Source organism: Squalius cephalus (assembly GCF_949319135.1).
Source record: "Squalius cephalus genome assembly, chromosome: 25".
NCBI lineage: Eukaryota > Metazoa > Chordata > Actinopteri > Cypriniformes > Leuciscidae > Squalius > Squalius cephalus.
In genome coordinates, this window is record NC_137146.1 from 23,546,614 (window position 1) to 23,562,403 (window position 15,790).

General features: G+C 38.8%; 1 protein-coding gene across 2 annotated transcripts in view; it reads left to right on the forward strand.

Moving 5' to 3' along the window:
* The window catches only part of LOC307153983 (NACHT, LRR and PYD domains-containing protein 12-like), a 136,884-nt gene that overhangs the window by 52,869 nt on the left and 68,225 nt on the right, over window positions 1-15,790 (forward strand). Inside the window, exons 9-12 of one of the 2 annotated variants that reach the window (XM_079863841.1) lie at window positions 2,812-2,982; window positions 4,944-5,114; window positions 10,041-10,216; window positions 12,275-13,267. The exons of the other annotated variant lie outside the window; for it this stretch is intronic. Coding sequence (XP_079719967.1) covers window positions 2,812-2,982; window positions 4,944-5,114; window positions 10,041-10,216; window positions 12,275-12,288 — 532 coding nt within the window. The 3' untranslated portion in view covers window positions 12,289-13,267. Of the gene's footprint in view, window positions 1-2,811; window positions 2,983-4,943; window positions 5,115-10,040; window positions 10,217-12,274; window positions 13,268-15,790 lie in introns of those variants that run through there. 2 annotated transcript variants of the gene reach the window in all.

The window sequence follows — 15,790 nt, forward strand, 5'->3', positions numbered from 1 at the left end:
ACTGGACCAGTCGCATTTGCTGGAACTGGACGAGCGAATAGCTTTGGTGGAAGTCCGGCCGCAGTGGGACTCGAACACCGTCGTTTTCCTAGGCGTGCTAGGACGACTTCGGGGCCTCGGGCTTTACCACAATCCTGGGCCGCGGGCCGCGCATGGTGGGGCGGCGGCCGGATGAGCGGGAGCGCGGTCTCGCGCCTCGGGCCTGGCGGCGCTGCGAAGTGGTGGCGGTGGCTGGGGCTGTGAGCTCTGTGCAGACGGTTTCGCACAGCTTGCTGCAGAGCTGGAGCGCTTCGGGAGGAAGTGCTTCATAGCCTGTGACGCTTTCTGTACCTCGGCGAATCTCTCCGTAAAGTCCTTCACGGAGGATCCGAAGAGGCCGGTGGGAGAAAGCTGGGCGTCGAGGAACACGGTGCGCTCGGACTCGGCCATCTCCGAGAGCGTCAGCCAAAGGTGCCTCTCAGTCACGGTGAGAGAGGCCATAGTTCGCCCAATGGCCTGTGCCGCGGACTTAGTGGCAAGGAGAGCGAGGTCCGTGGCGCTCCTCAAGTCCGGCACGCAGATCGCTTCAGGTCCCTTCTCATCCAGCTTTCGGAGGAGATCGGCCTGGAAGATCTGAAGTGTGGCCATGGTGTGCAGCGCTGACGCAGCTTGCCCGGCGGCGGAGAAAGCGCGGCGGAGCAGGCTTGACGTCGTGCAACAAGCTTTGGAGGGTAGGGCCAGCTTAGCACGCCGTCCAGCGGAGGGCGGGCATAAGTGGGCCGCAATCGCCTCTTCGACCAGCGGCAGCGAATGGTATCCCCTGTTCTTGGCATGGTCGACTGCAGAGAATGCCAGAGAAACATTCTAGCTGAATAGGGGGCGTTCCAGGATTTAGCGACTTCTTCGTGTAACTCAGGAAGAAAGGGCGCTGGTTTGGACGCAGGCGAAGCGCACTCCCCAGGCAGGAAAAAGACATCCAGCCGGTTGTGAGCGGGCTGCTCGGGCGAAGACCACTCGAGGCTCACCGCGGCCTGTGCGAGCACTCGCATGAGCTCCGTCTCGATGGACGCTCTCTTGCCTGACGAAGTGCGGGCAGGGGGCGCGAGATCCTCAGAGCTCGCCCAATCCTCACTGCCTGACGCCAGGATAGAGCAGGAATCCTCTTCTCCCAGCAGGGCTTCCTCGTTAGCGATGTCGACGGAAGCGGCGGCAGACAGCGGCCGCTGCCCGTCAGGAAGAGAGGCTGACGAAGCAGGTGAAGCAGGCGGGCGAACCGGCGAGCTTTGGCGGCTGGGGGAAGGTTCCGGGACCCGCTGGGCACGGCGCTTTTTACGGCGCGACACCGCGGCGGGCGGGGGAGAGAAGGCAAAGAAGGCCAGGCGAGTCCTCAGAGTCGCCATGGGCAGTAGCTCGCAGTGAGGGCAGCCGCCATCAGCGAGCGCGAGAGCTGCATGTTCCTCACCCAGGCAGGAAACGCAGATCACATGGCGGTCCCCGTCGCTGAGTGTGGCTCTGCACGAGCCGCAGGAAGGCATCTTTAAAAAGACGCTGCTCTTTTAGTATTTGTGTCGTGGTAGCAACACACACACACACAATACAGAGAATGAAAAGGATATAGGCGCCGGAAAGCGCAGCAGGAAGGCAAGGAAGGCGGTGCGGCCAGCGACTTCAGTGACTCGTCCCGCTGAAGGTGCTCTCTCTCAACGGTGTGGCTTCTCTCCAGCTCCAGCGATGCGTGTGCTTCGCTTGAAGGATGAAAAATCAGATATTAGCTGCCTGCGAGCTGTATTTATAGGCCTAGACCACGCCCGTTTCGGCGGGATGTGACGCAGCGGGCGCGAAGCACCCTCATTGGGTCTGGCGTCACGCCAGGCCTCGCTCAATAGGCTGCTGCAGTTGCCGCAGAACAGCCAATAGGCGCGCGAGCTGCTTCGCCTATGTCTGTATGCTGCCGCAACGCGTTTTGCATTATTGAAAAATTAAGGATAATTTTTGGCTTCAATATCTCGCGGAAAAAGGATTTTCCCCTAGCGTAAGATATCTTACGCAGTACGAGAGACCTCTTGTAAGAGAACGTATAATAGCTGTAATAGTAAAAGTATTCGAGAGAGTTCTACATGTAATGCTAAATATTTCATATGCAAGCATGTCAGCCAATCACAGCAGTGGGCGTTTACACTGAACTCTCACAGCAGCCAATCACAGCAGTGGGCGTTTACACTGAAGTCTCACAGCAGCCAATCACAGCAGACACGCCCAAGTCTCACACAGACACGCCCCTTCAAACAGAGCGTTCAAATCAGAGGCTAAAATCAGGCTAGGAAAAATGCCTTTTATTTCTAAATTATTACATTATTATTATTATTATTACATACTAACATTATGAGGGCACCCCAGGAAACATTACAAAATAATCCACGTCATGGGACCTTTAATGGTCCCTTGAACACATTCTGTTGACTATAAGTACAGTTGCACATGTCTACTAACTCCCATTGGAGTGTTAATAGATTTATTAGTAGACTGGTAGGGTTAGGATTAGAATAAGTTGGCATGTAGTTGCAAAGTTACTTATAGTCAGTAGTTAACCTACCGTACTCTTGTGTGCTTTCATCTTCACGATGAGTCTGTCACAGAGAAGAGGTGTAGTTGTGTTTTTAGCTCATTTAGAACGGTTGGATTTATGAAGTAACGTGTTTGTCTTTAATAATTTCTTTATTATTTTTTAGAACTGATAAATCTCCATTTGAAATTTAGACATATTTAATAGTCTGTGTAGAAACGTGTTGATCTGAACTGAGAGAGTGAAGAGTGTGTCGTTGTTCTCTACAGGTTGTGTGATTGTGGAGTCACAGATGAAGGTTGTTCTGCTCTGGCTTCAGCTCTGAGATCAAACCCCTCACACCTGAGAAATCTGGATCTGTCTGGGAATAAACTAGGAGATTCAGTTCATCTGCTCTCTGCTGTACTGGAGGATCCTCACTGTAAACTGAAGAATCTGCTGTAAGATTGTCTCTCTGATAGTCACACATGTCTTTGTCCTCAGTAAGAATTTTAGGACTATAATTAGCTTGTAAAATGTTCTGTAAAACACTAAATCTCAGCACAGAAATCACAGGTGTACACGTCTAATCTCATGATCTGGTATTAGTGTTCATTTTTACATTTATTTTAATTTATCCTTTAAATTTAGTCAGTATTTTATTATATTCATTGTTCAATAATTTTAATCTGTTTCACTCTGACTACAATGACAACTCTTTTCCCCCATGTTTACTCAATGAATGAACATTTACTCATGTTCATTTGTACAGTATGGTGTTCTGGCAGAATAGTTTTGGGTAACACTTTAGAATACTGTTCCTTCATTAATGAATAACTACACAGGAACAAATGAGTAATGCATTAATAACACTCTAGTAACTACTATTAACTAACAAGAAACTCTGATTAACGAATGAGTAAGTAATAGCGCTCAGTCGGATGTAGTTCACTATTATCTAATCAGTAACTACTATTTTTCATACCTCACTGAAGACTATAAGAACTACTATATACAGGTTAATAAATATTTATAATGCACAATGTTTAATATAAGGTAATGGTAGCCCATTAGTAATGAATCAAGTGTTACTACATCTTTCTAAAGGAACTACTAATAATTTGGATCAGTATTCTAAAGTGAAAAACATGATAACTACCTAATATTGACTGAAGTCACTGTAAGCTTTAAAGGCTTTTGTAAGGTTTTGTATAGTAATGACTCAAGTGTTACTACATCTTTCTAAAGGAACTACTAATTATTTGGATCAGTATTCTAAAGTGAAGATCATGGGAACACACTAGTAATGACTAAAGTGTTACCAAATCCATTGGAAGGAATTGCTATTCAAAATCTTACAAAAATCTCAAAAGCTTACAATGACTTCAGTCAATATTAGGTAGTTATCATGTTTTTCACTTTAGAATACTGATCCAAATAATTAGTAGTTCATTTAGAATGATGTAGTAATACTTGAGTCATTACTAGTGGGTTACCATTACCTTTTATTATAAATTATGCATTATTCATTTTAATTATGAACCTGTAGATAGTAGTTCTCTGGGAGGTATGAAAAAAATAGTAGTTATTGATTAGCTAATAGTGAACTACTACATTCATCTGAGCGCAATTACTTACTAATTTGTTAATCAGAGTTTCTTGTTAGTTAATAGTAGTTACTAGAATGTTAATAATTCGTTACTCATTTGTTCCTGTGTAATTATTCATTAATGAAGGAACAGTATTCTAAAGTGTTACCTAGTTTTGTATAATTAGTGTAGAAATATGTGAAATGCTTATAAATCATTAAATGTTTAAGTTTTATAGACCCCATTATTACTCATTTTTCAAGTTTCCAGACATATATTATTATCCATTTAATATGAAGAGACAGTTTTATTAGTCTTTTTCATTATATAATTTATTATAACATTTCTAAAGACACGTATTTACTGTTGTGGTAATAAACACTTATGTGTGAAACTGCAAGCATGAAGTCATAAGGCAACGCAAATAATAGAAATAAATGATAAACATGAAAATGGTCTTAATATAAAAGCTTCAGGTCAGGCATTCAGTCCGTTTACTGTATGCTGTGAATGCTCTGCAGACCCAAGCCATTTAAGAGAATGAGTTTGTGGACTCGCAAATTAATATTAACACTATAAATATAACTATAAATTTTCAAGTAGCAGGGAACCGTCGAAACTCTGTCGTCATTATGTTAAGCCCGCCCACCGATTCTATACATGATGTGATTGGCCTGACTAGAGTTTGGTTTTTCCAGCTCGCAAGTCAACAAAGAGTTGCTAGACGACCCTGGCTGCGAAATAAAATTTGCTGCCGCTAGATTTCTAGGCTAAATTCACTGCTAAACTGGTCTGAACTGAGAGAGTGAAGAGTGTGTCAATGTTCTCTACAGGTTGAGTAATTGTGGAGTCACAGATGAAGGTTTTTCTGCTCTGGCTTCAGCTCTGAGATCAAACCCCTCACACCTGAGACATCTGAATCTGTCTGGGAATAAACTAGGAGATTCAGTTCATCTGCTCTCTGCTGTACTGGAGGATCCTCACTGTAAACTGGAGAAACTGGGGTAAGATGAACTCTCTGATAAACACATATATATTTGTCCTTGGTAAATATATTCTTTATTAGTAATGTAAAAGTTTTTAACTTTTTTACTCAATGATCACCAACTTTGCTTGTTAAACTCTAGCTTGTTTTCGGGTCTGAAGACGGAGTCCAACCAAATTACACATCCACACAACACAAATGAGAGACATTTGAATACACTTTATTGAGAGCTCATTTTCTGTACATTTATAGTTTGACCAGGAAAACCAAAACCAGTATTTTTATGTGTGATCCATAGACACTCAGTTAAACAATAAATTACAAGTGATACTTACTTCAGTCCAAATGCACATTAAATAAATATTCAGTTAAATCAGTGAACATCACAGGTGAGCCAATGCTTGATTAAACATGCTAATCCTAAAACATAAATGTTCTGCCCAGCATATATATATATATATATATATATATATACACCACATCACATCACAAACAAGACAAAATATTACACAAATACACAAAGTATAACTGTTATATTAAAACAAGTGTTTTTGAACTGACAGTTACAACACCCACAGACTTCCATAGGAATCGAGGAATGCGGAAGTAACGTCAAAGTTTTGTATTGCAGTAAATACCATTACAATAAGGCAAAACAAAACTATTATAAATGTCCTAAACAGAGCACAATATAAAAAAGGAAAAAGAAATGGAAAAAATAATAATATCAGGGACAAAAAGGCTTCAGGGTCTTCTAATAATTTAAATTTCTTTAATAAATTGATTAATATTCCACTTTTCAATGTTGACATTCTTAAGGATTTACAGTAAATCCAAAATTATTTTTAAAAAACAGAAAACAATGCACTGAAAAGGTGTGTTGGATTTAAAAGATTTTTGAGATTTGTGCTGGCTACTGTATACAGGCCACTAAGGCACCATACAGACTTTATCAAAGAATTTGCTGACTTTCTATCAGAGTTAGTATTGGCTGCAGATAAAGTCATAATTGTTGGTGATTTTAATATACATGTAGATAACAAAAAAGATGCATTGGGACTGGCATTTAAAGACTCTACTGGAGTTAGTCAACATGTGTCAGGACCTACTCATTGTCGTAATCATACTCTAGATCTTATATTATCACACGGAATAGATGTTGATGCCGTTGAAATTCTGCAGCAGAGCGATGACATCTCAGATCATTACCTAGTTTTGTGTAAACTTAATTTAGCCAAGGCTGCAAAGCCGACTCCAACTCAATAAATCCAACATAAATGTTACTCAATTTATCAACTACTAATGGACAAATAAAATAGATAAATTATGTTTAGTTACTTTATAGATTTGTTCTACATAATAGCACACATACATCACTCAGATGTCTATTTCATGTTGTGATGTGCTCTTCTGCAATACGTATTGAAGATTTTCCTGTCAGATGTAAATAGACATTTCAAATAAGCGTCTTTAAGATGTATATGGTTTATGTAAATCCACTTTAGAGACGTAACTTACGTGTCCTTACTGGAGCTCCCCTGTTAGCTATACATAATAAAACGTGTTTTTACAGCAAAATCACAACTATACTATACTGTGTAATGTCTTTACACCTTCAGCAATTCAACTGTTTACTCTACAGTTTTTTAACACATGCAATTTTAACACAAGGAAACGTGTTTACTCACATTTGAAAGCACCCGCGTCGCTGATCTCTGCGATTTTTGATAATGACGTATCCTCTCGCGTGGCCTCCTGGGATAGAAAAGTATCCATCGGATGAGGACTTAAAAATCTGGCCGAAAGCAGTAAGCCATCCGGGAACTTCTCGCCTACTCTTTTATGAATACTAATGTTTCGAACATAATTTTTCTTTCACGTACTGTTTTCGCCTACTATATAGTAGGAAAGTAGGCATATTCAAACACACTATGTTTTGTTATAATTATATTCAATTATAAACACACTATAATTGAATATAATTATCTCGCGATACTTAGTACGTCACCCAGGTAATTCTCGCCTACTCTTTTATGAACACAGAGGATTTGTACATACTTTTTCACTCCCCTACTCTTTTTCCCCTACTATAAAGTAGGGAAGTATGCGGTTTCGAATGTAGCCTTAGTCTCTCTGTTTATCCCGAGGTTTACCGCAGTCCGCCGGATCCAGGCTATATCCAGATCTGATGAAGGACCTGCGCCTGGACGCAACGACAGCGCAGTCCTGAAATGTCAACTAGGTTCTTCCCTTTGAAGGCCTCCCTTCCTTCCCTTTACCTCTCTACAGATAAAGCGTTTTCGGGAAAATTCCGGTTCGTGTGGCTACATGGAAGCGATAAAAATTCTGTATTATTAATTTTAAGGCTAGACAAGTAGTATGTTGAGGGTTGTTTTGTAGGGAAGGACTACACGCCTGCGCACATATATTCAAACGCACATACCTATAGACTGAACTCGTAATACGCATGTGCACGCCATCAGCGTTCTCACTGGTTCGCGTTTTTGAAGTTTGCGCAGAAAGAACTTAAGAGTTTTCTGTTAAAACGGTGTCATGTTAGCGGCCCCTAAGTTAATAACTAATGATCGTTGTGACGGAAGTGAATCAATCAAACTAACTTTAGCTGGACAATAACTTTATTCTAGAGCTGCTGTAAAGCCACTTTACTTTCAATTTCCTATTATCAATGTAAAGCTGCTTTGGAACAATCTACATTTTTAAAAGCGCTATATTAATGAAGATGACTTGACTTGACATCCGTTCCACATGAACCAATTAAGTTAAACAAAGATAATTTGTTCACATAATGTCAACATCATGGAGTCATTTCCAAGTAACCCAATTAAGAATTTTTAAAGTGATTTTAATATGGTTCCCTTACTGGATTAAGTCATTCAATTTCTTATATTTTTTGTGTCACATGACTGAATTATAAGATTGTAGTAGCTAGCTATGAAACTATTAATTAGCAATAGCATATATTAGCATGCTAAATGCTAAGCATGAAATCTAATTGTAATATAAGTAATACACATATTAGAAAAAATATTATTTTCAATGGCCATTAATGGATCATAATTATTGGACAAATATTATTTAGTACCATATTAAAGGAGACATATCATGCTTTTAAATCGTTCCTTTTTACATATAAATCATACATTTGTGGTCTATATAAAGCGGAACTGCAATGTTTGGGTCTGAATTCCTTATTATTATAGCTCCACAGGCCCCTTTTCTACCCCTTTTCTGATGTGCGTCTGAGAGCAACTCGTTTTGGTGCGGTCTTTTTAAATGCAAATGAGACACATCATACCCCGCCCCCTCTCCAGGTTGTAGAGGTGACACTCGGTTCAACTCCACCCCGTTCGGCCATTTTTGTAGTTTGATAGCAGAGATACGATTATCTAGCGGCACAGAAACTTTTGGACATTCAAGATTTGTGTCAACACAGAAAACATTTCATCATTGGATAGTTTTTTCGTTTTATTAAAGTGTTGTTTTATGTCAGCTTAATGCCCGGAACGCTTTTCAGAAAAGATAAGGCAACTTATTTAGCACAATTCACACGGTAATTCAGGAAAAAAATATCTCAGAATGCTCCACATGAAACTTTGGTCTTCCGACCTTTTACCACCGTGTCGATTTATTTTGATTAATATGTGCGAGGGAGAGAGAGCAAGACAGCGCCTAGTTTGGAGACGGTGAAGTCTTGTTTACACTTTCGCCTGGCTCCGAAGAGAGAGAGAGAGCGTGCGCGCCCCCGGGTCTCTCTCTCTGCCCGTTCTTTCAGTTAAACGTGCGCCCTGTCACAAGCGCGGCAGTTCATCTACATTACTCACCAATCAAATAAGACTTTGGCGGGACAAAAAAATCGCTTTGGTGGGCGCTAAAACAAGTTCAATGCAGGAAAAACCCTGTTGCTGCTGAAGTAGTTATCCTTGAAGGGCTTCGCGTTCGCGCACACAAAAATGACTTTATGGGTACATTTCCGTGAAAAATAAAACTCAACCAGGCACTTCGAAGAGGTTCTGATGCTGGGAGACGGTGTAATGAAGCGTGTGGGTTACTACATCCAACAACCGAACATTTTGACTTACCCTCTCGTATGTTCTGCATCTTTGAGCTTGGACTACAAAATCGTAGCGAGAAATAAAAATGGTGGATTGCTCGAAGTGTTGAGCCGGTAGTCGATGTCCTTATTTGGCAGTTCCGCTGCAAATACTGTGACGTAATTGTTCACAAAACGTCATAGAGAATAGAAAAATCGGAACAGGTTGAAAAATATGACCAAAATAGAATATAAAGATATCAACGAAACACCTGAAGAGACTAATTTCAAATTTTCTATACTTCTAAACACTAAAAATATACAACAAAATGCATTTAAGGGCTAAAAAAGTGGATTTAGCATGATATGTCCCCTTTAAATTAATATTATTGAACTAAAATATAGTACATTTAATTGATAAAAAGTTACACTTCAGGTGTTATTAATGTCATCTCTTCATCACTCCATAGTTACAGCACTGCATGGTATTTGTCCCTCAGTTTCTCCTCAAGTACATGGAAAACCGGCATCCTTTATAAAGCAGTGTAGAATATAGTGGCTTTGCTTGTCACTACATTCACATCACATCACACACTGCAATCTTTAATAAAATGGTCATTTTACACACAGTTTACACAGCGTCATTGTTCTCTACAGGTTGAGTTATTGTGGAGTCACAGATGAAGGTTTGAGGGTGATCTTGCATTAGTTTGAGAGCTTATATTTAAATTTGACTTTGTGATGTTTTTTACCCATGTTTTAATTTTATTAACAAAAAATTATTTGTGATCAAGCATTAATTGACGGACCCCTGCACAGAGGGCTGCGGACCCTTGTGTTAAACTGATCTGATCTGAACTGAGAGAGTGAAGAGTGTGTCATTGTTCTCTACAGGTTGTATGATTGTGGAGTCACAGATGAAGGTTGTTCTGCTCTGGCTTCAGCTCTGAGATCAAACCCCTCACACCTGAGAGATCTGGATCTGTCTTGGAATAAACTAGGAGAATCAGCCGTGAACCGTCTCTCTGATCTGAAGAATGATCCACATTATAAACTGGAGACACTATATTGTAAGTAGATTATTTACTACAGATTACAAAATACAGTAATTTGTAACATTTCGTTAGATTACACAAGCTTTGTAACCTAATCTACCGGTAAATAATTCAGAATACTTTGGAATACCAATAAGGTTTGTAACACAAAGGGTCCACAAAACACAGGACTTGGTTTTCCCTGCATGTTATTTTAAAGGTCCCATTCCATGGATTATTTTTATTATTTTATCATGTTTCCAGGGGTGCCCTTATAATGTTAGTATGTTTTTTAGATCTAAAATTGTTATAATTTAGAAGTAAAAGGCATATTTCCTAGCCTGATTTCATTCCCTGGTTTGAACGCTCTGTTTGAAGGGGCGTGTCTGCTGTGAGACTTCAGTGTAAACGCCCTCTGCTGTGATTGGCTGAAATGCTTGCATATGAAATATCTGGCATTACATGTGGAACTATCTGGAAAACTTTTACTATTACAGCTATTATACGTTTTTACTATTACAGCTATCGGGATTAACGAATCGTGAGAAGTTTTTTAAGTATTTAGAATGATCTATTCCCATCTCATAAAAGGTTGCAGTGATGAGCATTGAGCAGATGACAGTCTGTTGATCGTGTGAATGAAGATCTTATCATTGCAACGCAGTTTCTGCACTCACTAATGATTTCACCAATGCAAACATGAGGTATATAAATACAGTAAGAGCTTCGTTGTGCAGTGTAACAGCGTCATTGATTTTATAACGAGTTTTGGCAAGTGTCCAGATAAACTCGCGCTGTGTGATTGACAGCTTGGGCGATTGGAAAGGGATTGTTCTTTGATCGCTTTCTGTATATTAATCACAGTTTAAGTAAGATTATTTTCATCCTACTAAGAGAAACGATGTGAAGTTGATTGCTACTTCCATAGTAAATCACTACTTACCGCTTGCTGGAATATAGTTGAAATTGCGCCCTTCGTCAGTATGAAACGCTGAGAGAAGCCTGCTTGATATTATCCCAGGTTAGAAAAACAGTCCGTGGTGAAATGGACAGAGCAAACTAACAACTTCGAATTAAACTTTTGCGGTATCCGATTATAGATAAACATCAACCGTCTGTTGACATTTCGCCATCAATACGCCTGTGTTCCTGTGGGCGGAGGTTACGGTTCTAGTGACATCACTAAAGCAGGATGTAGAGGGATGTAGTCCAATCCAGACGTTTTTTGTAGTCAACTTCTGTTAAATAAAATATCTCGCTTGGCATTGAACTTTGAGCGTTATAATTTTACAGATATTATTTATACTCTAACAACATTACACACTAACTAAACTTTGAAACATGGAATCGCATGCAACGGGACCTTTAACAACATCAGTTTTACACAGTATTTCTTGAAGAATTTTAGAAAAAAACCCTTTTTTTTTTTTTTTACTGATGCAACACAATGCATTAAAAGCTGGAGTGTGTAAACTTTTTAAATTGCATGAATAGGATAAATTGTAATTATTTTGTCTTCTGTGAAACAGGGAAGTATTCGCTTCTGAAGGGCAGTACTGAATGAAAAAAAAGATGATCTTTAAACAAAATGTACACATCATCATAATCCTGTTTAAAGTTTACACCCCCTGCTTTTAAAGGATAATTCCGGTATTTAGCACTTTGAGTCTATTTTCTAGTTTGTTTTGGATGAACTAGAGTGGTGGACACAGAAATTTTGACGATGGGTCCTGTCTCGACTTTTTGACTCGTTTAGAATCGCCTTTGACCACTTCAGAGTGGCTGTCTATGGACATGCACGAACATGTCCTTAAAACAACCCTTAACGTTCGTTTTCAAAACTGTGGAACTCACCGAGTGGTTAGTGATGTTCGTTGCGAATAGCCTAATCTACTTAACCTTTCATTTTTATGACGGTAAGTGGGAAGTGTTCCTGACACGATGATCTTTTCACAATGGTCTTGATCAGGATCTTCCTCATCTTTTCATTCACCCGCGTGCAGAACAACAGCTCTGATGTTCTCCTCACCTTTATATCTCTGGCTGTAATATTAATGTACTCTGTATGTATCTCTGCCTGTGTTTGTACCAAAGACGCAGAGACCTGAGACACAGAGACCGAAGACGCAGAGACTGAAGACGCAGAGACAGACTACAAAGAGACCGCAGAGATCTCACTCTCGTGTGTGTGTCAGATTTCCACAATGATCTAATAGAGGACTTGAACTCACAAATAAATAATGTAAGATTCTTCTATTTGTGATGACCCATGAAAACTGCTGAAGACGGATCTTTTTGTAGACTAAACTGGGAATGGTCACATCACTTGCATATTGTTGGTTTTATCGCTTCTATTGCTCTCCTCATTTGTATGTTGCTTTGCATAAAAGTTTCTGCTAAATGATCATGTAAATGTAAAACGTGCTGAAAATGACTTTATTGATTAGATATTGCACTGCTTGATAACAATTTTGATAGTGTAACTTCCAATATTCAATGACAATTAGATTATTTTAATCAACAAGATATAGACGGTGTATATTAGTAGTTTATTATTTAGGAAAAGGTGACAGAGTTTAGAGAGTTTATAGATTTACAAGAATGTGATTACAGAAGAGTAATAGAAGTATTTTAAATGAATGTTACCAGCAAATAGTCACGAAGATGATTTCATCAAACATTAATTTCAGGTTGGTTTTTGTTTTTTTTTGTTTTTTTATATCATGATATAATCACAATATAATTACATTTTATCATTAAATCTCAGTTTTCCCTCATGTCTCAGTTTATCAGTAATTTCTACCAAGGCAATTTGAAATGTGACTTGTAATTCATTTAATCTGTTATGTTTAAAGGGATACTTCACTGATTAGCATTAAGCTTTGTCTCAGTAGAAAACCGGTTGTATTTGCGAATGACCGTGCTTCCCTCCCTCATGTCCCCCTGAGACGAGAGACGTCAGAGTAAGGGGAAATCTGGAGCCGCATATTTTCAGACACTGCTTCTGATTTATGGGGATTGTATGAAAAAAAAAAGTAAAGGAATGGGTGGATTTTTACCATTAAAGGCTGGTTGTTTACACATATCAGTAAAAGTGAATTTTGCATAATGGGTTCACTTTAATTAGTGAAACTTTGAATCCTTCATTCAAATGATTTGTTCAAACTGACTAACTCGTTCATCGACGACACGAGCGACCACCATGAATAGGTCATTAAATCATTGACTCACACAATTTGAAAAACCTTGATTGTGTCTAAAAATAATTTAATTTAAAATATAATAAAAATTAAAGTATTTGAAATATATTTATTTTATGCTAAGTGTACTACAAATACATTTACATATTTATGTACTTAACATAAAAACTCTGCTAAATTGGAACAACTAATACTTAATACACTTAACTTTCAAACAGAATGTCAGAATGAAAGTTGAAAATACTTTTTCAGCATATATACAGTGTGTATATATATATATATATATATATAATATATATATATATATATATAATATAATTTTTTTTTTTTTTTTTGCAAAAAACTTAATCAGCATTACAAGTGAACCCCAAGGAACATTAAATAATAATAAAAAAAAGTCAATGTCATGACCTTTCATTGTAACAGTTCCTTTGTGTTTGGACTTTGTTTTGTCTTAGTTTTCACCGTCTCTCTGTGTTTGTTAATTTGTCACTATGGTTACTCATTTGATTAGTTATTGTATTCAGATGTGTTTTTTTTTTTTTTTTTTTCTGTATGTGCAGCTGCAAGTTTTTTTGTTTGTTTTGTTTTTTAACTTATGGTTCAGATCCAAAGACAGTTTGAATAGTTTGAAGAAACCTTAAAACATTTTCTTTGTGTTCAGGAATGCACCCTTATGTCTCTTATGAACTGGTTTTACATTTCTCAAATGCATGGTGAAGTTGCTCAGAAGTCATCATCTAAGAAATTCTTCAGTAAAAAACAAACAAAACTGGTCTGTACTGTGAAAATGTTTTTTGTACAGTGTATTAACATAATCATTTGAATGTAATAAGATAACATTCATTTTGGATAAAGACTTATTTAGCCTACACAAAATGATCATATTCATCTGAAATGATGGGTCAATCTGATGATCATGATGTTCACAAGACAGCAAACAGAAGACAGAGCACAAAAGATTATTGAATTTACAGTTTGCTTGTTTTTGTGTGTAACATGATGTTAATTAATTTATTATAAACGGTATATTAGCTCACCGCTGTAATAGAGGAAATGCAAACTGTCAAAAGTAGCTCTCATTTGTCCACTGCCAAAGTGTTTTAAAGACACAGCTGTGCAGTGTTGAGCTCACTGCTGTCCTGGGACACTGAAACCATTGTAGAACATTACCTTGAATATGTGAAGGAAGAGCTGCTCTGATCTGATCAAACTCTGTTTCTGTGTAAATCAACCCATGCATTATAACTGTAACCATAATAATACCAGGCATGTGTGACAGTGAGTATCTGTTGTCTCATTTCACTGGCCAGCTCTGTGTACTTCTCTCTGCAGTGGCTCTGAGCTCCAGTCCAGGGCTGCCTTTCCCAAAAGCATTGTGAAGTTGATCGTGAAGACCATTTACCACCAATGTCCTCTACGATCAACTTATCTCACAATGCTTTGGGAAACGCAGCCCTGGACTGGAGCTCAGAGCCACTGCAGAGAGAATTACACAGAGCTGGCCAGTGAAATGAGACAACAGATACTCACTGTCACACATGCCTGCTATTATTATGGTTACAGTTATAATGCATGGATTGATTGAGTCTTTATTGCGCAACCACAAACGCTAATGATCACAATACATTTATGTGTGTAAGTCGCATGGTTTGACGTAGGAAATTGCATAAATAAAAAATAGAAATCATTTTCATTGCTGAATGTGTTCCTAACAATTCAACTATTAATTTTCTTCAGTGTGGGCCTCTGACGTGCATCCATGAAATGCACACTTTAGAACCATTTTAAACACTACATCGAGACCCATCTGCGTCATCTTCTCAGTTCTCGCGCATGCGTCGTGGTGCTCTCGTGAACTCACGTCAGAGGCCCACACTGAAGAAAATGAAGAGATGAATAAAGTCGTTGTTTTATTTTTTTTGCACACAAAGTATTCTCGTCGCTTGATAAACTAAAGGTTGAGCCATTGTAGTCACTTGGACTATGTTAACGATGTCTAGGGTGGCCATTTCCATGACACCAAAAAGGAGGACACTTTGCAGCAATTTAGTGAGGCAAGAATAATTGCGTAGGACTCTGGTGTACTCGCAACTACAATACAATTTTGTCCATCATATCGATGGTATCATGATACAGTGATTCTGAAATAGCCTACTATATTCATTGCCAGACAATTTGATCTACGATATATCTTGATGTAGACCTATGTGTAACAGAACAGGCAAAAAAGTGTTTGTTCACAGTATTTGTATTTATTCAAGACATTGTGATGTCTGTTTCAAAAACTGACCACTGAGATGAACCTGCCTTGCAAAGTGCACAGTGCCTGAAAACATAACATGTCTGGACTTCTGGAAATAAAATAAACACATAAACAAATAATCTGGCACAGTGCCAGAAAACATAA